The 24,673-nt window shown below is 41.1% G+C and overlaps 2 protein-coding genes across 14 annotated transcripts in view; one reads left to right on the forward strand and one right to left on the reverse strand.

The window, feature by feature from the left end:
* The window catches only part of KIF26B (kinesin family member 26B), a 278,191-nt gene extending 266,527 nt beyond the window's left edge, over positions 1-11,664 (forward strand). For all 5 annotated transcript variants that reach the window (XM_083731982.1, XM_083731983.1, XM_083731985.1 and 2 more), the window contains 3 exons: positions 2,935-3,134; positions 3,987-4,137; positions 6,026-11,664. In XM_083731982.1, coding sequence (XP_083588108.1) covers positions 2,935-3,134; positions 3,987-4,137; positions 6,026-6,174 — 500 coding nt within the window. In that variant the 3' untranslated portion in view covers positions 6,175-11,664. The remainder of the gene's footprint in view (positions 1-2,934; positions 3,135-3,986; positions 4,138-6,025) is intronic.
* The window catches only part of SMYD3 (SET and MYND domain containing 3), a gene marked incomplete at its 5' end in the record, with an annotated part of 364,396 nt that continues 347,792 nt past the window's right edge, over positions 8,070-24,673 (reverse strand). For 4 of the 9 annotated variants that reach the window (XM_083732615.1, XM_083732614.1, XM_083732617.1 and 1 more), the window contains one exon: positions 21,860-22,374. In XM_083732615.1, coding sequence (XP_083588741.1) covers positions 22,273-22,374 — 102 coding nt within the window. In that variant the 3' untranslated portion in view covers positions 21,860-22,272. Of the gene's footprint in view, positions 11,291-11,663; positions 12,199-21,859; positions 22,375-22,394; positions 24,639-24,673 lie in introns of those variants that run through there. The other 5 variants (XR_014562537.1, XR_014562538.1, XR_014562539.1 and 2 more) reach the window with 5 other exon arrangements.

Consider the following 24,673-nt stretch of genomic DNA (forward strand, 5'->3'; position numbering starts at 1 on the left):
ACCAATTCCTTATGATTATCACATTTATTCATTGGCTGTTGCTATCCTGTCTGCCCCTACAAGGACTTCAACTATCAGCTCAAATCAAGGTCAGCACCCAGATATTCTTATTCATGTAGCAGGGTTTTAAATGCTGTACCATAACCTGTTGCAATATGATTCTGACTCTTTCAGGGTAGAATCAAATTACTCCACTCCCCTTTTATGAGGGAAGGTTTGGAACCAATTCATGACTATGGTTGTTGACAGTTACCTTTGCCCATAGAAAAAGGCATCAGGATGGGTCATAAGGTAGAAATACTAGAAAACAGAATCAAAGATGGATGTTTGTTTTTTATGAGACACATAAGAAGAGCCTGCTGGATCAGGCCAATGGCCCATCTATTTCAGCATCCTGTTCAGATGCCTATGGGAATCCTACAAGCAGAACTTGGTGCAACAGCGCTCACCCCTCTTGTCATTCCTAGCGACAGGAATTCAAAGGCACGCTGCCTCTACCAGTGGATTGGAGCCATTGATAGTCCTGTTCACCATTAATATGCCTTTTAATCATTTTTAAAAGAAGTACTTCCTTTTGTGTGTCCTTAGTAGTTCAGTGTTGGATGACTCCAAGTATTATAAGAAAGGGGGAAAAACTTCTACAGTGGTAGCTCTGGTTACAAACTTAATTCGTTCCGGAGGTCTGTTCTTAACCTGAAACCATTCTGAACCTCAGGTACCACTTTAGCTAATGGGGCCTCCCACTGCCGCCGCGCCACCACTGCATAAATTCTGTTCTCATCCTGAGGTAAAGTTCTTAACCCAAGGTACTACTTCCAGGTTAGTGGAGTCTGTAACCTGAAGTGTTTGTAACCCGAGGTACCACTGTATCTACTTTCAACTTACCATGCATAATCTTATACAATGTGGTTGCATATCCAACCCCTTCCTTGTCTTTTTATTGTAACTTTTTGTTGTGGTCATGTAGTTTGCACCCTATAGCTGAGCCATAGCTGTGGCATTACCCCTGTGGGGTAACTGAATATTATCACATATTGTCCATTGTTGTTTTAAAGTTGCCCAGGTTTCTTGTCTTGCTAGACTTTTCACAACCAATGCATCTGAACCTTAAAAAATAAATTACTTGATCCTCTCGGAAACAGGTGCAATGCATGCTGTTCTTAACAGCATGATAAAATAAAATTGTCCTTCTGAGATTGGCAGTTGATTCAGTTAGACTGTGTAAAGAGGGATTCACTCATTTTCAGTTCGCAAAAGAAATAGAGATATAAGGGTGAGTTTTGCTGGGAAGCGCATATGTGTATAGATAGACAGACAGATGGACAATAACCTTGCCAAAACTCCCATTGCTCTCTGCTTGCTGTAGAGCAGATGTCCACTGTGTGTTTTATATAGATATAGAAGTATATTTGGTTCATGCTCAGCACTATAGAGTATGTGCATTTGCTGTTTGAACCAGTTAAGTCTTTCCTTTCTGTGGTATCATGAAACCTTGGTGGCACTCACCATAAAACACTACTGTATAGATATATTTTCTTACACAACCCATCTCAAGTGAAATCAGATAAACCACAGAGATTAAATAGAGGGACTCTGGGACAGCAGGAATTCCTCTTAAGTCACCCTATACCTTCTGTATCCAGACTAATAACCAGCTCATTAATCAATGCCTATTTAAAATAGATTAAGTTTCAAATCACCTTCTCTGCAAGTAAGAGAGAATTGTTTCTCTGCTTGTTGTTCTACAGGTAGGAGAGGAATGCTTTTTCTCATTTCCCCTCACACTGTTGTTCATTGTTTACAGCAACACGAATGAGCAGTTGCAAATGTAGTTCAAAATGTGAGGATCCAAATAACACAAACACAGGATTCTGGTCAGTCAAGCTCACAGAGGCAAAATACTGGATCTTTAGCAGGAGGTGAAATATGAATCTGTTTCCAGAAGAGGAGATAATAGAAATGGGTGGATCTTTTGTGAGGAGAAGTGGGTTGGACCTGTCCCCCTCCAACAGTCTTAGCTAGCCATCTTCCTATTCTTCCCTTCCTGAGAAAAACCTTCATGTCATTCTAAGGCTAGCAGTTCCTGAGTGTATTGGACAAAATGATCAATAGGAAAAACAAAAGTCCCCTGATACGAGCAGAAACATTTAAAAAGCAGTAGCAAAGTGAATTCTAGCCTTATCTGCAGGTGGGATCATGTGGAGATTCGTATGGTGGACAATATTGTGAAAGGGTGTTGTCCTCGTTTGGTAAATCCAGTGAAAAATGCTACTTTTTTTTAAAAAAGGAACAATCTGTCAAAAGATTATAGTTCTCTTTCTGCTAGTGGTTTATGACTGTAAGTCAGTCTGAGATGCCACAAGAGTGGCTCTAGTGCACCATGAGTGGTGCTAGGTTAAGCATGTTTAGGTCTGTATGGGTTTATGGGGAGAGATGGGGTCTGCACCTGCTAGGCTTGCTTCCCTTTCAGCTCTGCCCACCCATGATTGGCTCAAGACATTTTGCTACCTGAGGCACTTCCTCACCTCCCTTCTGTCCCATTGTGTCTCTTTGTGAGAATCATGTATACTCTGAAGATTTGTTCACTCTTAATTATCAGACCTAGTTCCTGAGCTGTTGAGAGTGGGGCAAGGTAAAGGCAAGCAGCTCATTGCTCAGACCAGAGAAGGATCCTGACTGGATGCTAAGTGAGATTATACTGTGCTAAACAACACTAGAATTTTGCAAGAAATAAATTTAGTGATACATTACAGATATGTCAGCACTTGTGGACTGCAGTATTATTGTATATTTGATGGTAATGTTCAGAGCAAATAGGCAGCTTTCCTCAGTCTTGTTTCCTTGCATGTTGTAAACTCTTGTTTGAAGAGAAGAATGAGAGTTTGATAACAAAAACCTTTGATAACAAAACCTTATAACTGTGACCTTGCTTAGGTTCTCAGAGACGGAGACTCATCCCAGCTTTATCGCTTGACACAACATCTCCTATAAGGAAACCTACCAGCCCAGCAGTACGCTGGGTAGATGGACCTCTGAGAAGTTCCCAGAGAGGAATGGGAGAGCCCTTTGAGATCAAAGTTTATGAGATTGATGATGTGGAGCGGCTCCAACGACGGCGCATGGGGGACAACAATGTGAGGCATTCCTAATTTATTTCTGATCTTTAACTCTGAAGATGTTGATTCAATCTTACTATAACTTGTTCATCATATATGTGGGTTTCTGTCCAGCAATTCCCTTGGGGCGGGGGGTGGGTGGTTGAAGCAAATGAATAAACCCAATAGAATAGACAGAAATGTAATTCTCACAGAGATGGAATACCTGGCCAAATTCACACCTCCAAAAGAGAATCTATACAGATACTTACAAGGAGGATTGGTCAGCAGGAGGAAAAGGTACATAAGGCATCTCTATTGTTCCCTTGCATAAACACCTCCCCCCCTCCCTGGGCTGTTTTCTCCCCAATTAGTTCATTTCTGATTTTAAATACCAGCCATGACAAAACACTGATCAGGTGGTATGTTTGCAAGGAAGAAGAGGTGATGTTTGATTGGCTGAGTACATTTGTCATATCCACTGAATATTCCTACAAATACCTATATTACTTCTGTGAAGAAAATAAGGGGTTGGGAACGTCTAACTTCTAGCTCAGCCCCTCTGAGTTGTAGCCTCAAAGTTGAGTTTTTCCACTTTTCCTAAATCTTTTTGCAGTGACATAACAACCAGAGCATCTAATGAAATGTATTGCGGAGTACAATGTATTTGAATAATATATTTTAACAGGTCATCTGCCGTTGAAAAGACCACAATAACCAATGAACCCTTCATTGTCAAAGGCCTATTTCTTTAATTTTTTGCTTCATTTCCTGAGTTTCTGTGATTGTTGCTACCAAATTAAAGTTAATTTGGCTGGGGAAAGATCTAATCTGGCCTTTATTTCACACACCCCTCCCTTGACTCTCCCCTTCATATATCTTATTGAGCAGGAGGTGATTTGCTTCAACGCTAAACTGAAAATCTTGGAGCACCGGCAGCAGCGAATTGCAGAGGTCAAGGCCAAGTATGAGTGGTTAATGAGGGAGCTGGAAGTGACCAAACAGTACCTGATGCTGGATCCTAATAAATGGCTCAGTGAATGTAAGGTTTTACTGCCTATAGTTGGTTTTTTTCATTGACACAAAACTTTACTGGTGCTGTAGCTAAGTCACGAACTACTATGTTTATAAGCAAAGCCTGTGCTGATGTTTGACCTGGAGCAGATTTGGATGGACTGCATTTCTAAAACTGTTCCTGCATAATTCCTATTAAACTGTGACATTGGAACCAAGTGGGCCTATTTGCTCAAGAGTCAAAGCCAGGAATTATGCAGCATTCTAGTGAGGAATATTGCCATCACTAGATTAACGCTTATGCGTCTCACTCCAGAGCTTCTGAAAATGAGATTTCCCTCCCCACCCCACTTTGCCCTCAGATCACTCAGACATATGAATTATATTTTAAATCTGCTCTCCTGCTGTGAAATAATACTTTCAGGCAAATTTGGTTGAAATGACTTATGAAGACATTAATTTGTTTCCCCCCCCCCCTTTTACATATAGCTAGAAAAGGATAGAGTTCATACAGCTCATTCTTAAAGAGATTAAAGAATCCCATATTCAAATTAGGAAGGATTCTTCTAAAGAAGCAAACAAAATGTATAAAAGATACAGCCAAAGCTGGCTAAATTAATAGGTGAGGGTACCTCAACTATAAAGGAAAAGTATTTTGCTGCTAGCTACTTAGAGCAGAGAATAACACTAAGGATAGGACTTTGGGCACCTGAAAAAGAGGGCTCTAATCCACAAAAGCACGTGTTGCAGCCAACCTGTTACTGCGCAATCCTAAAGTGGTGGTGCTGAGCTCCCATGGTTGAGAAAATACTATTTGACATCAGTAGGAAGGAAAATCTCTATGCCAGCTCCAGGGCTGGTGTAGTTTCTGCCCTTTGGGGTGAGGGTCAATGTGCCCTACCACTAACAATGCACCACTGACAGGACAGAGCTTCCTGTGGATGTACCTGGCACTCCACCATCCCACTGATGGAGGCCCTCTTTGCCACATCTCTTATGATGTGGCTTTAGGATTGTGGCCTTAAGTCTTTTATGTACTATGAAAGGTCCATAAAATATTTACTTTTTATCATGTGGTGCAGGGAACTTCATATTACAGTGGTACCTCGGGTTAAGTACTTAATTCGTTCTGGAGCCAGTGTGGTGTAGTGGTTAAGAGCGGTAGTCTCATAATCTGGGTAACCGGGTTCGCGTCTCCGCTCCTCCACATGCAGCTGCTGGGTGACCTTGGGCCAGTCACATTTCTTTGAAGTCTCTCAGCCCCACTCACCTCACAGAGTGTTTGTTGTGGGGGAGGAAGGGAAAGGAGAATGTTAGCCGCTTTGAGACTCCTTAAAGGGAGTGAAAGGCGGGATATCAAATCCAAACTCTTCTTCTTCTTCTTCTTCTTCTTCTTCTGGAGGTCCGTTCTTAACATGAAACTGTTCTTAACCTGAAGCACCACTTTAGCTAATGGGGCCTCCTGCTGCCGCCGGAGCACAATTTCTGTTCTCATCCTGAAGCAAAGTTCTTAACCCGAGGTACTATTTCTGGGTTAGCGGAGTCTGTAACCTGAAGCGTATGTAACCCGAGGTACCACTGTACTTGTTATGAGCATTTTCAGCAGAGCCTGTACATAAGTTCACTTGCCTTTCTGCATGCAGATGGTGACTTCTGAACTCAGGATCATTGTATGAGGACAGCTAAAACAAATCTAACCATGTTCTTCCACTGAGGCCACTGAGGCCTGCTATAGAATCGACCTGTCATAGCATTGCCCGTTTCTTGCACAAACTCTTTCCTTTCACAGTTCTTTGAATCCAGTCCCTTGAGTAATACACACACCTGTGTGAATGAGCCCTTAAAGATAACAGCGATGTAGGGCTTGCGCTACCAATTTGGGTAATGTGCTGGGCCTTTTGCTTCCTTTCCCACAGTTGATCTGGAGCAAGTATTTGACTTGGATTCCCTGGAGTACTTGGAGGCTCTCGAGTGCGTGACTGAGCGACTAGAGAACCGTGTCAACTATTGCAAGGCCCACCTCATGATGATCACCTGCTTTGACATCACTTCTGGGCGTCGGTGAAGAATTAACCTCAAGAACATTTTGGACTACTGCCACTCCCCTTTCTCCCTTTTGAACAGCACCCCAAAGACCTAGAATGAGGATGAAGGTTGGTGTCATGTTTTGACTGTGTGTGGAAGAGATTTCCCCCCTCTTATGCTGAAGAGTGGTGCATACATTGTCTAGATGATGAGGATGATGATGAAAAGCAAAGACGCTGAGAAATAAGGATGTGGAATCTCCTAGCCTGAAAGAGCACTTTGAGAAATCTTTAAGGACATGTTTGTAAATAGGAACTGCTGGCAGAAGTGACTTTACCCCTCAACAATAGCTGTAGAGGGAGGAAGAGCAGATGTAGGACCGACTGCTGCTGAGAGCACCATTGAAGTAAAAATACACAGGAAGACTGTCTTAAGTGCCTTGCAAATCTTTATTATCCAAACATTTATGTTCATACTTTCTTGTGTACAGATGGTGCTAGTCAAGAAAAAGAAAAAGACAAAAAATCAAAACACATTTTCTGAAATGTATTTACAGCCTGTTTTCCCCTCCCTCGGTGTTTTATCCTATTTCTGACTTGCTGTTTCTACGTAACTTGTGTTTGTAGAGATATTTCTTAACCGATACAGCATATAAATAAATGTTAACTGTCATTTATTGTTACACACGAGAGTAAGGCCACTCAAAGAGAAAAAAGATATTAAACCATGTACATGAAACCCAAAATATTTGATAGTATGGAAGAGGAGAGGTCCACTTTGTTATTAAAGAACATAAATGTGGATTTTCTGGCAAAATAACAAGACTTCAGTTGACATCACTAGGAAAGCAGAAGTCTTAACGGCTTTTTTTTTGTTAGCTGTTACTTTTTGTACTCAGATTGTGGTATTTACATGGATGCGCAAATGAAGATAATTACTATTTCTCTTAGTTTATGTTAACCAGGTATCTTCATTCTTTTCAGACCCAGGATCCACTTTTAATCCAAGCATGAATTTGGGGACCAATTTCTTAACCTTTTACCTTATATTGCATGGTGGTGGTGCTCCTGTTAACCCACTAGCACATCTCAGTCCACCAGTTGAAGACCAGTGATGTTGATTGACCACTGCCTCTTTTTTTCTGAGGTGTGTCTACGTTTGTCCTAGAGCTGCCTTCATTTGGTTACAGAGATAATGCAAATGCTTCCCTACCTGTTATGGCTCTGGGTCTATGAACATTGGAATGGTTATGGTAGATCAGACCAGCATCCTTCTAGTTTGTGGAATTTACAGCAATCGGGTGTGGTGGTGGCCTCTAGTTGGGATGGATTTAAAAGGGATTAGGCAAATTCATGGAGAGTAGTCAAGATTGCTATAGGGAAGCTTTCGGTTGAGAGGTCAGTAGGCACTGAATACCAGGTGCTGAAGCCACAACAAGGCAAGTCTTCATGCCCTGCTTCTCAGAGACTTCCAGTTGAGCACCATGAGAAACAGGATGCTGGACTAGATGGACCATTTGTATGATCAAGGAGGACATGTATTGTGTTTAGATGCACATCAATGCACATCACAGCACCAATACACAAACAGCCCTTTTAAAAAGCTGCAAAACCTGCTCAGTAGAAAAAGTAGATCTGCAAAAAATGAATCCAGCCCCCTTTCTCCTTTCTGATCTGTGAGATACATTTTTAAAGAATTGAACAGCATATGTACTGCTCCATCTGCTGGATTGGGTAGGAGACACTTTTTTGCCATATTTGATTCTCTATCAGGCTAGGGATGGGGACAAGGAGGACTGCTTCTGTATACATGTACATATATTATGGATCAGAACATAATACTTCAAAGGGGGAGAGTTAAATGAGCAACACCTTATTGCATCTCTGCTTGATAAGCATCTTCCACTATCTCTTCAAAACACTTCTATCAACAAACTCCAAAATTTGCCAATTTTATTTTTAGTAGTCATTGCAAGATGAGACACCACTTGATCCAGCTTTCTCTTTCTCAGTAAGTTATTGTGAGACGCAAAACAAGGCATTCAGAAATATTAAACAACTAGTATCACAATTTACCGTCACAACTGCATTATTAAAAGTTCATCAGATTATTCATGAGTCATTAAATGAATCTACAGTACAACAGCAATGGCACAAATGTCACACATCAGCTCTGTGTGCTGTGAAGACAGACAAAGACTACCAAAAGCCTGGCCCTAAAAACATGCGGTCTTCCCTACCTGATCCAAGTGCATGAACAAAGTCTTTTATAACAATGGTAAAATTCTGATCTTCCTCTGAAATATGTTCTCACCTCACTTTCTTCTGACCTGCCTTCACATTCCTTGAAATTTCCTGCAAAATAAATATTTGCAAGTAAGGTAATTTCCCAAGGCCCAAGCTTGCAACATTTGCAAAGCTACTTCATGGCCTCTTGGTGCCTGGTAAGAACACATGTGCTGCTTAAGATAAGTTCGCTAGATCAAACCAAGAAGGCATCATGTGCAAGTGTCACTTGCTGAATTACAGGCATAACTTGGAAGCACAAAATCCTAGGGTCAAATGAGATGTGATGATGGAGGATTGGGCAGTGTCTTAAAAGGCCAAAGGTGGTGCCCCAATGCTTCCTCTTTGGGAATTGGGGAATGTAACACTTTCCCCCAAGCTATTTTCTAAACACAGAAAACATCCGAAACTATTTTCCCCATAGGGCAAAATGCAGCTCCTGAGGGGTAGAGGAGGGTGGTGGAAATACCATTCATATGTCTACATCATATTCAATGTTGTAGATTAGTATGGTATTTTTTTGTTTGCTGTCCATGTCAAACAAACCCTCCCTCCAATTTTCCTTATTTGCATTCCTAAACACTGACATCAGAAAACAAGTAACAGCCATAGCACACACATCTTCTCACTTTCCTGAGTTAAAAACAATAAGGTTAAGAGGGTGCATAGATAAACCAATGGAAATCTGTGTGGTGGTACAGCTATGTTTTATGTGTTTGAGTTAGGGCAGCTACTTACAAGCAGCAAAGCATAATGTATGACGCTCATTGCAAAACTCTGTCCATAAAACCTTTACAGCCCCCACTCACCAGCAGGCTGGCCATTTATGCCACTGTATTTTATAGAAACTATATTTTAAAACGAGGGCTGTGTTATTATCTATGCATGTTCTCCTGCCTATAAAGCTGTGTGGCTGTATTTGCCTCGTATAAACCTTTGAAAAATGGTTTAAACATTTATAAAAATAAATAGAAAAATGCATTTAGGTGTCAATAATTTAAGGTCAGGTGCACTCTAAACCTCTAGGATTAACTCTGCCACTATATGTATAATATAAACAGATAATGTGTGATCAAAATGGAGAGTGACTATTTGCTCCTTATAAAATGAAACAACACCCCTGTGCCTTTTGAGCCCCCATGCAGGCCTTCTCTAATTGGCAGAGGACTGAAGGAAAGCAGGTGAGCTAAATTAGCTCACAAAATATTTCCCTGATCTGTGTTGAGGGAAAGAGCTGTACCACAGACATTTTGGCATCAAGGCATGGAACAGTGATGTGCCTGTGGCAAATGGCATATATGATGAAAGACACATGCAAGCAACATCTAAAATGGTTATTGTTGATCATAAGCAACATGTAAAACATCAAGCAAACTCTCATTAAATGGTAACTCGCTACCACAGATGTCAGCGGGGAAAGCAGTGGCCCATATGCTCTGGTGACTGCACTTGGCGATCATATGCTTCAGAGCCAGAGAAGCCTTGGCTGTGATTCTTTGGCTCATTCGACAATTTCCTAACTAATTTTTAGCTAATAACTTCCACCTTGCACGAAGGTTGCAAAATAATAGCTGAGCACCTATGATGCTTCATAGAATTTTTCCTCTGCTCTAGCTAATAGTCAAGAAATGAGAGCAACCAATTTTTTTCTAAACTATTTCCAGATGAAAGTTTTTATTTTATTTTATTGGAGCATCTGCCTCTGGCCAACTAAGCAGATGTGGCATGTTTCTCAAACTTCTGTTGTCAGACTATCCAAACTTGGCCACAAATTTGCCAGTGGAGTTGATATGAACTTCTTTTACGTACCATCTTGAGAATACCTTTTGCTACTGAATTCCTGGTACTCAGATTCAAGCATTAACTTCCAGCCTGCTTGATCAAGGTGGTCCAAGATGTTCCTGTTGCAGGAAAAAAAATCCATGGTAGGTTATTTGAGCCCAAGCAACACCCATTCAAACTGACCTTTCAACATCTCCCAAGCATGGAGGAGAGGATGCATTTTGTAAAACTTTGAGTGGCCCTACTCATCTCTGGAGCATACTTTATAATAAAATGATGGTAATAAAAGTGGTGCTTAAAGCAGTTTCAGCTATATCTATATGACATATACTCTCTATATGAATTTAGCCACCTTATATATTGTATAATATGCGTGTGAATGGGTATCTGAATAAAACACTCACTCGCCTAAAGATTTTATGTACACATAGATACTACTTTTTCTAAATTTCAGCTCCTTCCCCAATTTCCCTAGCTGAAACTGCTATCTGACATCCATCACCTATTTGACGTATGAAGGACATAATTTATTTGTAAACTCAGGATGTTCTTGCTTTATAGAATTGCTTGTACTTTATAATTTATTTAACCATCATGATTGGAAATGCTTATCTAAGTGCTATGCATTGAAGTGTACATTTGCTGAATCCATTTCATTCTGTCTGTGGCTATGTCCTTTTCCATAGTAACCGTGGTATAATAAAGTCACGTAAGGTTGGAGAGAGACCCCTGCTAGGGGGAATCACTTCTACTGAGTCAGTCACGAGAAGTTCCACAAGAAGACAGATCTACACACAAATCGTCTGCTATATCACCTAGGCTCCATTACAGGGGTGGGGGACTTCTTCCAGACCCAGAGCCACATTCCCATCTGTGCAACCTTCCAGGGGGTCAGCCACATGCCACCAAAGGGTGGGGCCAGAGACAAAAGTGGCCGAAGAGACAAATGTAAATGTTACCTTTGTACATGCTAGCTTCCATGCAAACGTACCCACCTTCTTTGATCCAGGCAACCAAGAGCCATTGTTGGGGTTCAAAGACCCATTCCAGTCAAGCAAGATCACTCAAGGAGGGCTGGCGAGGGTTGGCCTAGAGAGAGGGGATGTGGCCTGAGAAAAGTCCTGGGAGCCAGACAGAGTGGGCTGGGGGGCAGCACTTGACCCCAGAGCCTCTGAGGTTCCTCACCTCCGCTTTGCTGGAAAAAGAACCAACAGGGAGGGGGTGGACCCAGACAGCAGTAGGACAAGAATGGAAAAGTAACCGAGAAACACACACAAAATGGAAACTGATTGAATGAATATGTCAAGCCTTTTGCCATTAAAATGTAAAGTTCACTGTTTGCTGGTTTAAAAAAAGAATCTCTTACCTTTTGTGGTATATGAGGTGTGAAACATATTGTCAAAGATATGATGTTTAAAAGATATCAAAATATAGTGGCATTAAATGTTTACTTTTATCTTACCAATTCTTGTGCTTCCCTGGAAGTCTTCCTTCAGTGAAAACACTTGGTTCCTTCCCACAGGTTTCTGGAGCAGGTTTTTGCCGGCGAATAATGCAGTATTACAAAGTGACTTTAGGAAATGTGCACATGAGAGCCAGCACTGCCTTAAACATCCAATAGGATTTGGATTCTTGCTGATTCCACCACAGGCTGGCTAATTAAATGATTCCCCAAGGAAGTAAGAGTCAAGTAATAGACATTTTAAGGGATTAAAGATTTTACCAGTAAGGTTACTATTTACTACAAGATCACTGGTTGATACCACTGTGGGGATCTAAACAAAAGATTGCTGGGAAGGACTAAGATGATGACCAAATCTACATTTCCTCCCATCCTCAGCTATGTATATTGGTAAGGCCAAAACACTCAGATTTGGCCTCATAAAAAGCAATCCAGTCACTTGGTGTTCCACAAGGAAAGCCTCATCAAGAAACACTCTCTCTGCTTTAACATTGTGCTACTGGACCACAGCTTCACACATCCACCAATCAGTCTCCTGCCAAAAAAACGAGGGAAGGAGAAAAGTGATCACATCAGTTCTTGAAAACTCATTTCCAGTAGTTCCTCCATTAGCACTTCATCTCCCAACTTTTCATTAATGAAAACAGGCACACCCTTGGGTGTTTATAGCACCCCCAGAAACACAACAAGGATCACTGCCTGCAAGCCTTGCCATGTACAGTATTAAACATTGCTGACATTATATACTCAAATACATCCAGACTTCCAGCCTGCTCAATGCACAGTAGTGATGGAGCTGAGCACTTAATTTCCCTTCCACTGCAATTCCAGCTGCAGAATGGGAGACCCATGATTAAGACTGCTAGCTCAACAGGCTAACACCTGAGCAAGAAAACATTTAATCCCAAACACACAATGTTTTAATACATACGTTTAAAACTGCATGTTGACTAGCACTGATGCTAAAGTCTGAAAAATGAGGAACAATGTCAAGGGTAGGAGGAGAGAGAAGAGACAAAAACAATTCTCAACAGCCTGGTGACAGCTGTAGTCAATCAATCAATTTCTTACAGTCAATGACCAGTATTAACAGCTGTAGCCACTTTTCCTGTTTCATTGGCTAAGATTATATACTTTGGAAAATAGCACAACCAGGAAAATAGCAAAGCAGAATAGCAACAGTACTTCTGTACTGGCTATTCCCCCCCATCACCAAATGTTTTTTTCCAAGATCAGCAGCAAAGATCCCTAACAGGTAATAATTTCTTATTTATTAAATTTATATACTGCCCTTCACTCAAAGATCACAGGGCAGTGCACAACGTAAAAATACAAAATGAGAACACAAAACACATTTAAAAAAACAAAAACCAATAACCCTCCACTCCTAATAAAGAACAAGTGTATGCCATGCCTTGTGTTGAGCGACTTTTGCTGCCCTAAGAGAGGGCAGCTTGGATTCAGGCCAAGGCTGCATCTTTGGGCCTCAGCAGCCTAAGCCGCTTGCCTTCCAAAGGTTATCTGTGAAGCCACCAGCTAAATAAAAATTAAAATTCTGGCGTTTGCAGTGAAATTTGTTGGAAGGGACCTAATCCTTAGAATTTGCAGTGCTCATTTGATCTCTGTTTAGGGCTGTGAGCAGAAACAATAACAACCCCCAAAAGGCAGTGGCTAATCCCATTCTGTTTGCAATTCAAAACACTTTCCAGTGTGATTTATTGACAATGAAATATGCACCAATGTGAGTGGGACCAATGTGATTTACAGAACATGTTCAGTAACAAAATCTGTCAAAGATTAAATTAAAATCCCAGCCTAGCAAGCAAGTCTTTTGCCTCTAGGCCTAGAGTAATGTACATAGGCAAAATATTGATTTTGCATAGAGACTGAAGCTTTATTTTGACTGATGCAACTCAGAATTGTTATTGCCACACGGAAAAGAGTTGATGAGATTTTTTTCCAGCCAAGTTCAGTTGGGCCACAACAGCATTCATGCTCCTGTATCACCAGCACTTCCAGACACAGCCAGCACAAGGACATTTGTCAGTGCTGGGAATGGGCTAAGTGACACTCTGAAAAATGTTCCATTTTTATAGCTGTATTTCTGACTCTCAATAATCCTATGTTCAGCTTCAGATCTCTTTCTTTCCGATTCCTCCTTCATCTGATGCTTGTTATTATTCAAGTGGCAGACTTTGTACTTCATACTATTAAAATAACATTTCAGATGCCTGCACAAGCACAGCTGTCTATCCACTTCCTAATCCCAAACTCTGATAAGCAGAAAGAGTAAGGGGGAGGGGAAGAGAAGATTCACATTCCTGATCAGCCATTAAGTCTGCTGGGTGACCTTTGGGCCAGTGACAATCTCTCAGCCTAACCTACCTCATAGTATTTTTGAGAGGATAATATGGGAGAAACCCCTGCACATTGTCCTAACATTTTTGGAGGAGGTAGAAAAAGGTAGTAAGCAGAACTAGCATTTGTAGCCATCATCACTTGGGAGGACTGTAAAAATATGATGAATCTCATTGTAAGTAAGTCTCTCTACTGCACAACATGGTGTTTGCTGCCACAAAAGAATCCTGTTGTTTTGGTTGGGTTTCTGTTTCGTAAATGGGGACAGAGATTTCACTCTATCTACAGCTAATAAGAAGTTATAGGAGTTCCACCCGTACAGAAGTGAGATGTGTAGTGATTGTTGAAAAGGCTAAGGCCTCAAAAATCTGGATGCTTCAAAAATTTGTGATGCTGTTGATTTAACGAGGCTCTTTGCAGGTATGATGAAACATGGACAATTAGTAGCTAAAATCAGGATTTTCTATGAAGCTGTCTTGGCTTACAGAGAATCATATCATCGGGTGTTCTCGTCACTGATTGACTTGACTTCATTTCAAGCTCACATGTGAAATCCTGGGTGTGGTACTTTTTATTTTTTAAACTATCTTAAAGTATTAGAATGCCTCTAAAGAGACGACGTTAAGGACCATTTCTCAATTCACTCCCCTCCATGTTCTTGAGTTGCAGACTTGTCATAAAGGCCAAACCGAATAAATATTCATAATAAGTGCAAAATGGTATGAAAGGCAATTTCAGATTGTCTCTACATTTTGCCATAAATTCTTGACTAATTCTCACATAAAAGGCTTTAGAAAAAAGGGGGAAGGGGACAATCACATTCTATCTCTTCTTTACAATGACCTTTAAATATTATTATTTATTGGTTCTTTTTGCCACTGATTATTCAGAAATGAATCTTCCGGCTTCCCAATGGCGAGGCATGATGAATTACTTGCTCTGGCAGTTGTTAACAGAACAGTATTAACCCTCCAGGAATGCCAATTTTCTATCATGCTGTTTTTTCTTATAGCTATAGAAAAAACGTACAGAATGGGCTTTTGCAGTACTTCGTTTTAACATCTGTAAAAGGAGATAAAGGAGGGCACACAGGCATGAGATATATCAGCAAATCTAGCTCTGTGATAATTCACTAATTTATTATTACATTTACTTTCTCTCCAAATAGCTCAAGTTGGAATGTTTTCCTCCTCCTCCTCCTTTTATCCTCACAACAACCCTGTGAGGTAGGTGTGGCTAGGAAGATGATTGCTCCAATGATACCCAGAGAGCTTTTAAATGGGGCAATCACCCTTGCCACCTCAAAACAATGGCAACAGTGAGCAGGGGGCAGCAGAGGAAGCTCTCAAGGGTGCCATTGCACACTCAAGAGCTACACTGGCAACCCCAACTCTATGTATATGTACATTTAAGAAGTCTCAATCTCATTAAGAGCTACTGGGAATTGGTTAGATGGTCTAGATACATAGGATTGAGCAGAGCCTAATTACTAAGAGTGAATTCTTCATTTTCTTTGGAGAACGAATCTCTACAGTCCCTTTTTCAAACCTACAATCTCTCAAAATAATTATAGGTAAAGAATTATATATAGCGTCCAGGGCCATTGCAAAAACAAAATAAATATGTTGATTTTGTTCTAAGAAGAGACACCAGTAGGCAAATATTAAGGTTGTATGACATGATATCATATAGGTCCCAGCTGGGCTCACTCATTCAGAGACACAATTTGTGAACCAGCATCTCCCTGTGGACAGTTCAGCAGTCACTAGCTTGGTTCCTGTGATTCCTGCAGCACTTTGCCAAGGCGATGGCACAGAAGTCATCTCATATCTGAACTTCTGATAATCAGGAAAATCAGGAAATTCAATTCAGTTCACATTTAAAAGAAAACTTTTTTTTTTCATTTTCCAAAGGCATTTGTGAACACAGCTATCCTTTGAAATTCACTTATTCAAACTTTGCCATGCGGTTCTGCAGCCGATCACTGTGCACAAAAATGCACATACTAGTGATAAGCGTGCATATAAATGAAAATACTACTGAAAATAACACACTAAAATGCATTATATGAGGGGAGATTGTTTTGCATCAATGTGTACAATATGCAAAATTGCACACAAAAATGGGTAGTAGGAGAAATTTGCACATTTTATGAGATTTTTTTAAAAAACAAACCAGAAACTGATGTAGAAATGTGGAAAACTGAATGGAACATTGGAAGAATGAGACACTGCAGGAATGGAAAGTGACATATTCACCCATCCTATTGAGAATAAAACTTATTTTTCCTTTGCCACAAAGTGGGGGGCGGGGAGCGGACCACTCATGTTTTGATCCTAATATACAGGGCAAAACCTGGAGACCCTTACCCCAACCCCACTAGTGGGGTACCCAACCCCACTAAAATCAATTAGGTTTTAGTGTGTTTATTTATTTATTGCCTGGCCACCTTATGGAACACAGTTGCCCCTCCCTCCGCGGCAATACGCGCAATTTAACAAAAAGACAACAAACCGCAATAACTATACAATCAAAAGTACATTACAACCCCTTGAACAGTAGGAATTAACACATCAAAAAGGGAAAATGGGGGAAGCAATTTCTTTCTTTCTTTTCATTTTCCCATCTTGAAATCTTCAGAAAATTTGAAGATTATTTCATGGGGGACAGCATTCTAGAAGTGTGGACCCACTACCCAGAAGTAATGTCTTTGGTGTAGCAGTCAACATAATATTTTGCATTGAGAGAGCAGAGAACAGGATCTCAGTGGCACATTCACTAAAGAGCAGAATGTGCCAGCAACCTTCAAAGATTTACAACCCTGAATGAATTGAACTGAAGGGCATGTGGATTTCCATGGTTCTGTGGTTTTCCCTGGCTTCCCCTACTTTTTGCCTTTAAAGATAAAGATGCAGCAGTCACTAAGAGAGTGAATCTGATCTTACTTTATGAGCACAGATGACCCACCCGTGGACTCAAGGAGAAAGCATTCTACTGTGGTAAAGGAAGCAACATAAATGATATTATACGAAAATCTCTTGTTAGATGGTCTTACTGCTAACAAGCAACATCAGAGCCTCGTGCCCACAGTCTAGGCTGCCACTCTCCAATCTTCCAACAAATCAATTCTGCTGACTTTTTTACTCCCTTGGCTGCCACTGATATCGTCTGTGATGAATTTAAGGGAAGCTGTCAGATCAAATGCAACAGAAAATGTAGTTTCTGAGAAACTTCGGTGTGAGGAGCAAAAAAAGTGTTACTGTTTTAAACAGAGACAGATCCTTCAGCAAATTGTATATCATGTGAGAAGACAGAAATTGGCCTGTAGGTAGAATTACCATTATCATACATTGCACTGAATTTGGTTCTGTTGTAATGTAGAAATTATACTGAACTGAAATTTCAGGTTTTATCATTTATATCTCTGGGCTGCATGTTATCCCAAGCACAATATACATATTTTTTATCTAGTAGTATTTCTAATTCTAATTCTAACTCTAATAATAATAGTACTAATAGTAAATAATAATAATAATAATAATAATAATAATAATAATAATAATAATAATAATAATTACTAACAGACGTTATTGAGGTGGCTTGTGACACATTGCAAATACAGTAAAACAGATAAGAGTACAAATTGCTATTTAACTAGTCAGCACAAAGTTATTATTCAAATCTCATTGAGCTTTATAACTGGCTGGTTTTGTTTTTCCAGCATCACCCACACTGTGTGTAAAGAACAGTGAGAGCAACAAGGTCCCCTCTGCCTTTGCTGCTCTCTGTCTCTCTCCAACATTTACCCTGCAGAAATTAAATTGTCCAACAAATAACTCTCAAACTAAAATAAATGTCTGTTTCATTTATTGCTCCTGCCGAGAGGAAACACAGAGAATGAAATAAACTGCAATCAATGAAAGGGAGTACTTTCCATTTCTATACAAAAGATGTGAAACTTTGACAGCCTCCACGTCAAATGTTAAGTGTACATCCTGGGAGTACCAATGTTTGTTTAATCTGTTTGCGAAACGGACAAATGTATCCTTTTCCTCACCAGGTCTAGTGGTTTAGCAGTTGGCCTCCATGTAACAAATAATTGTGTCCCTCATTAAACTGAATGTCTCCAAAATGCATGGTATATCTCAATCCAGCATCTTCCCTTTTGGGTTATTTGGGAACCAGATTCAAAATTACAAAATTTTGTGCATTCATTTAGTCAACATACTTTCTCTCTAAGAATAAGAATCATTGTGACCTACTCTGGAATGTTTGTATGACAACGTAGGTTTAATATATTTAATGTGCTACATAACTACTGAGGCAGGCATTCCAGATTTATTCATCAAAAACTGCAATCCTTTATCTACTCAGAGGGGCTTATTTCTCAGTACACTTATTGAGGATCGCACAGTAAGAGATTTACAGCCCAAGTTAGGAAATTTTCTAAGAAATGTAATTAGCAGTACAGTCATCCCTTGGATCCCAAACACCTTGCAAGTCGAACGTTTTGGCTCCCGAAGACCACAACCCCGGAAGTGAGTGTTCCGGTTTGCAAACGTTCTTTGGAACCTGAACGTCCAAGGGGGCTTCCACGGCTTCCGATTGGCTGCAGGAACTTCCTGCAACCAATCAGAAGCCGTGCTTTGGTTTCCAAACATTTTGGAAATCGAAAGGACTTCCATAACGGATTCCATTCAACTTCCAAGGTACAACCATACTTTTGGTGAAGCTCCCACTCAGAAGGTCTCCAGAAAATAATTATCAAAGGGTCTACCTTTGCTATATGTGAGCACCTTACGCACACAGTGGGTGTGGGTGTAAAAAAGATGAGGTGATGGTAGTTCCATATTGATTAATGTGCTGTGACTACCAGCAAAAGATGGCTGCCTTCAGCAGAGGGGGGGGGGAAGAGGTTAAAGAGGTGCCAGTTCTCCACTCTAGTAAGGACTATCACAATAAAGGCACTGCTTACACATATAGCGTACTAGATCTCCAAAATTTCAGGTACATATGTGCCCAGCAGAGGTAGGAAATATAATATGCCTTTGGGATATTCGTATAGTGATTTTCAGGCTTATCCTTTCAGCAGAGTGTCACACCTCCTATCTGGAGACAGCAGCACCACTAAATGGTAGAATGAGCTGCCCATCTCTTTAAAACTTTGCAGCAGCAGTAACACTGCTAAGAGCCTAACTAGAAATGCCACTGTGTGGATACAATTAACATGGCACCATTAAAAAATGAAAATAGCAGCTGTGAGGGCAGAAGCAGGACCACGGGGACAGGTTTAACAGAGGCTTCCCACCACTGCAAATATCAGCTGCTGGGACAATTTTCACTGAGACTATGGTGAAAAGAAACTCCCTTTACTGGCTCACACATGGTCCTAAGCCTATTAAGTGTCCCACCACACATATTCTATGAGCACTTGTTTTAACATGCAAATTAATTGAATTGATGCAATTTACTAAACTTCCAGTTTGGTCCTTAATGCCTGGATCTGGCCTTCCCCTTGAACATTTTCCCTTTCTTAACCAGCCATTAAAACAACAACAACAACAGTTCTCCTTGGATTATTGCACTCCTTGGGTGGCTGACATGACTCAACCTTTCCCGAAATTTCAATTTTTCAAGTGCACAATGCTACACTAACTTGCTCAAACCACTTGAGGGGAGATGAGTCTCCAGCGTTTGCATTCATGAGATGAGGCTGCAAAGCATGCCTGGAGTGTTCATTTTCTCAGAAATGTATTCTCACCGAATGGTGTCAAGTTATTGTTGTGAAGAAGCTGACTAGAGATTAATAAAATGACAGTCATGGATGGGAAGGAAGCAGTAAACTGTCCTGGTGGAGGAGGGGAACAGGGACAAACGCTAAAGGCAGCCCTGTATAAGGAAGTTTTAGAAGTTTGATGTTTTACCTGTGTTTTTAATATTCTGTTCGGGGAAGCCCAGGGTGGCTGGGGCAACCCAGTCAGATGGTTGGCAGATAAATACTGATATTATTATTATTATTATTATTATTATTATTATTATTATTATTTAAAGCTTTCAAAACATGTAAATGGTTTCTGTTTAAATTTCTCACAGAAATATTTGGCTTTGTTAACATCTACTTAAGGCTTAAAAAATTAAGTGCACTGGCTAAAATGTCTTAAGTAAAGGTAAAGGGACTCCTGACCATTAGGTCCAGTCATTGACGACTCTGGGGTTGCGGCGCTCATCTCGCTTTATTGCGGCATACAGCTTCCGGGTCATGTGGCCAGCATGACTAAGCTGCTTCTGGCAAACCAGAGCAGCTCACGGAAACGCCGTTTACCTTCCCACTGGAGCAGTACCTATTTATCTACTTGCACTCTGACATGCTTTCGACCTGCTAGGTTGGCAGGAGCAGGGACCGAGCAACGAGAGCTCACTCCGTTGCGGGGATTCGAACCGCTGACCTTCTGATCGGCAAGTCCTAGGCTCTATGGTTTAACCCACAGCACCACCCACATCCCTTGCTCAGTGGCAATTTCTCACTCTTCCAATGCATTATTGTTGTTAACATTGAAAGCGGCCTATGCTAAGTCAGACCATTGGTCCACCTCGCTCAGCATTGCTTACACCATCTGGCTGCAGCTCTCCAGGGCTTCAGACAGGGATTTCTCCCAGGCCTACTTGCAGATGCCAGGGATTGAACATGGCACCTTCTGCATGTAAAGCAGATGTTCTCCTGCTGAGCTATGGCCCTTCCTCACACTAAATATGAGGTGAAGCTAAAAGACTTTCCCAAGAACGCAGCAAACTGGGGTAACAAATACAGTGGTACCTCGGGTTACATATGCTTCAGGTTACAGATGCTTCAGGTGACAGACTCCGCTAACCCAGAAATAGTACCTCGGGTTAAGAACTTTGCTTCAGGATGAGAACAGAAATCGTGCTCCGGCGGCGCAGCGGCAGCAGGAGGCCCCACTAGCTAAAGTGGTGCTTCAGGTTAAGAACAATTTCAGGTTAAGAACGGACCTCCGGAACGAATTAAGTTCTTAACCCGAGGTACCACGGTAGCTGCTATCAGAAACAACGGGCTGTATTTATATTATTAGTGAATTGACTGGTAGCCACTGCAGATTTTGGGAATTTTAAGATTTCATTTCTAGCAGGGTCTATTAGCCCAACACCCTGGAGATCTGCTGCCAGTCAGATTGCTAGATTGACCAACAGTCTGAATTGGAATAAGGCATTTCCTTGTTTCTTGGTTGCAAAGGAAGATATGAACACATGCAGATTAAAAAAACAAAAACATATGGTAAGAACTGGTAACCACTTTTCCAAATGCTGCGTACATGAAATCACTTTCCTGGGCATAAGTACAAGGCTAAGCACAGTGTCTGAATGACAGAGAAGGCTGCATTTTAATCCTATGCATGTTAAGACAGAAGAAAATCTAATTATGTTCAGTTGAGTTTACTCACTAGTAATCAGTGTGTATATGATTTCCTTCCTTCCTATGAAACCTACCTCATCCCTCTTGAACCCAATAAAGGCAGAAAACTACTCCAAGACATGCACCAATCAAGCTCAGATGATATTAAGTCTATATAACTCAAAGGAATCAGTATGGAGGAGATGAATCGATTTACAGCTTTAGAAGAACAGATTCATCTTGCATTGGCAAATTCCATGGTTAATAAATTAATGGTACTTAATGGTGGATATTCTAGGCAAACTAAAACTGGAAAGGATGTAAAACAAATTCATCCACAGGATCATTCCATGTCTCAAAATGACAGCATGTGAAAGGAAAAGAAGTGATGCAATGCAGGAGAGAAAGCAGCAAAAAAATGGAATTCAAATACTTTGGATATAAGATTTTATTTTTGTTTAATATTGGTTACCATGACATATAAAGAGTACCTTAGCTACCATGATAAATGAAGAAAATCATTTCCAGAAATTATCATTTTCTACGTCATTAACAGTATATTGTACTTTTACCAAGAACTGTCCAAGTTCCTTTGTCAACACGTTGTTTTGCAGACAGCATACTTCTGGTGGAAATATCAAGAAACTGGTGTGAAAGGTCCCTTGAAGAATTAGCAGAAGAAACAATATACAAGTTACACACCAAAACAACTGGAACCTTTTCCTAACTGTTCTTTGATTAATGAGATCTTGACAGCTACATAGGTTGTGTAGGGAGTCATTTTCTTTCTCCCATGTCTGCTCTCCATTCTCCTTCTGCACAGTAGTGAGTTGCAGGTCTTCTTCATTCTAATGGCAGGCCAGCCTCACAGTCTTCCTTGAGCATCATCAAGTCTTGCACTAGGCTGTGTTCTGCCCCATGGGTCACTTTCATGATATCATAAGCCTGAAAAGACAGACAAGTAATCCATCATTCTTTATTGCATGCCTCTCAACTGCTCTGGCTGGAAAGTTCTGCTTTTTCTTTTAATTTTGCTTTCGTTTTGCGCATTTACAACGCTCTTCATCTGCAGATGTCCAAAAAGGAATACAGACACAGGTGGCCACACTAGAGGAGATTTGCCCCGTTATCAGCAGCTACTCAGTGCAGGATGACAGGATGACACCAACAGGCTTAGAGTGGAGCGGAGTCATGAAGATCTAGGAGCTGTGGAGAACATGGCCTCAACACTTTCCATAAGCAGGTCCTGCTTCCAGAGAAGCTCATTTGCGAAGACAGCAGGGGCACCATAAGGTGCAAAGGAACTGAAGGACAACAAAAATCTAAACCGATAGCAAGAGTAGCTCAAATCGTGCGTTGATCTGCATGCAATGCTGTCCAAGAAACTGACTGCGGGAGCTGGAGCTATGTGCCTGGTTTGGGCTATGTGTATGGGTTGATCAGAAAATGCATGCACACTAACCATGCACTCCTAACCATGACTACTCAGAAGTAAGTCATATTGAATTTAGTGGGGCTTACTCCCAGGAAAAGGAGTTTGGATTGCAGCCTAAGCTAAATATTACAATGTGTGCATACAGAAGTCATTACACAAAAGCTGTTTCCTCCACAGGATAAAACAATCATAATGACTGTTGAGCACCGTAGGACCAGTGGCTTCTCTCATGATTTAAGGAATTGGTTTTATTATTATTATTTATTATTACTGTTCTGTGCACACAAATACGAGACAGGCCACGGTATCAGAAGCCACACAGTTGTCTTACCCAAGAATATAAAGCCTCATTAGATAATTGGTATGAATGTGTCTCTGAATGCAAATAAAAGCCCAGCACATTCATTTGTGTCTAATTTGCATTGGGATTGGACAGGGTACCTAACATCAGCGTATGTAACAGTATGCAAATATGCTGCCGCACCGCTCAGTCATGATGAAAGGAGGAAGCAAACTCCATCATGCTGATGCTCTACAAAGCAAAAGGACAGAGTATTGAGGAAATCATTTCTGTTTCTCCTTTGTCCCTTGATTAAAATGAATGCCTGTTAGAGGCAGCAAAGGAAGGACAAATGCCTAGAAAGCCATACTCATTTTACTTTAATCACACATGCAGTTAATAATGCACAGGGCAAGCTGGAAAGAACCAGTTCAAATGACATATAGTCAGAAAGAGTTCAGCATCACTCTGGAGCAGAAGGGCTTTTTGCTCATGTTCCTTTGAGCTTTTCCCGGCAGGGGATTGATACAGATGGAATATATATTTCGGCTGACAAGTTGATATATTATTATAATCACTCAGAACCAACCTTCCTGTATCACAGGGTATAGTGGCAGCAGACTAGATCCCTTCCCATGTGCAGGGAGGTTATATGCGACTGCAGTCTCTGACATCTCCCAGCTGCAGTCTGAAACAGTGCAGCTCAGGAAGGACTATGCCATTTCTCTTGTGCACTATTTAAATAACGAGCCAGTTTCAATTAACTGGACCCGGCAGTCGAAGCCCATGCAAGGACGTCTGCTAGCGCAATGGGGGTTCCCCACTCCCCCCCCCCGAAAATGGCTTGGCGGAGGGTCAGGGGAATCTCCAAAACAGTGCAAGGAGGGAGGAGAGGCCTGGTCAGTGCCTAGATAAGAGGCGACCTGCAACTCTGTAAGCACATGGTCTTGAGTTCAACTGGATCAGTGATGTAGTACAGAACTGAACACCATAAAATCCAAAAACAATTCAAGTTCTAACCATTATCATGCATAAGTATTGCACCGGTTCAACTGAATTTCAGAATCCTCATTTGATCTAAGCCCTTAGCAAAGAAAGTCACACTAGTACTTAGGATACACTTACAAGTTTAAAAAGGTACAATTAGTTAAGTGCAGTAAGCAAGGCAGCTGTCAGAATGTTATACTGTGTATTCACAAATATGTGCTATGTACCTTATGGTTACCAGATTTTTTTCAATGAATCCAGGGACCCTTTTTTTTTTTTTTTTGAAGCTGAGTAGCAACAAGGTGGGGATGGTGAGGCAAAAGACCCTGGGCCCAAGCACGCACGCATATTGTATAAAGGTGCAAAGCCCTTCTTTCACACCCTGTGAAACATAAATGCGCAGAGTTTTTTTAAAAACTGGGCAACGGCACGCCGCACGCCCGTGACTCCCGAGCCTTCCCTGATCTCCTTCCCCCTTCCCCCTTCCCTCTGACAGATCAGGGGAGGCTCGGGAGTCATGGGTGGGCGGCAATTGCTCAGGA

This window comes from Podarcis gaigeae (assembly GCF_964106915.1).
Source record: "Podarcis gaigeae genome assembly, chromosome: 3".
NCBI lineage: Eukaryota > Metazoa > Chordata > Lepidosauria > Squamata > Lacertidae > Podarcis > Podarcis gaigeae.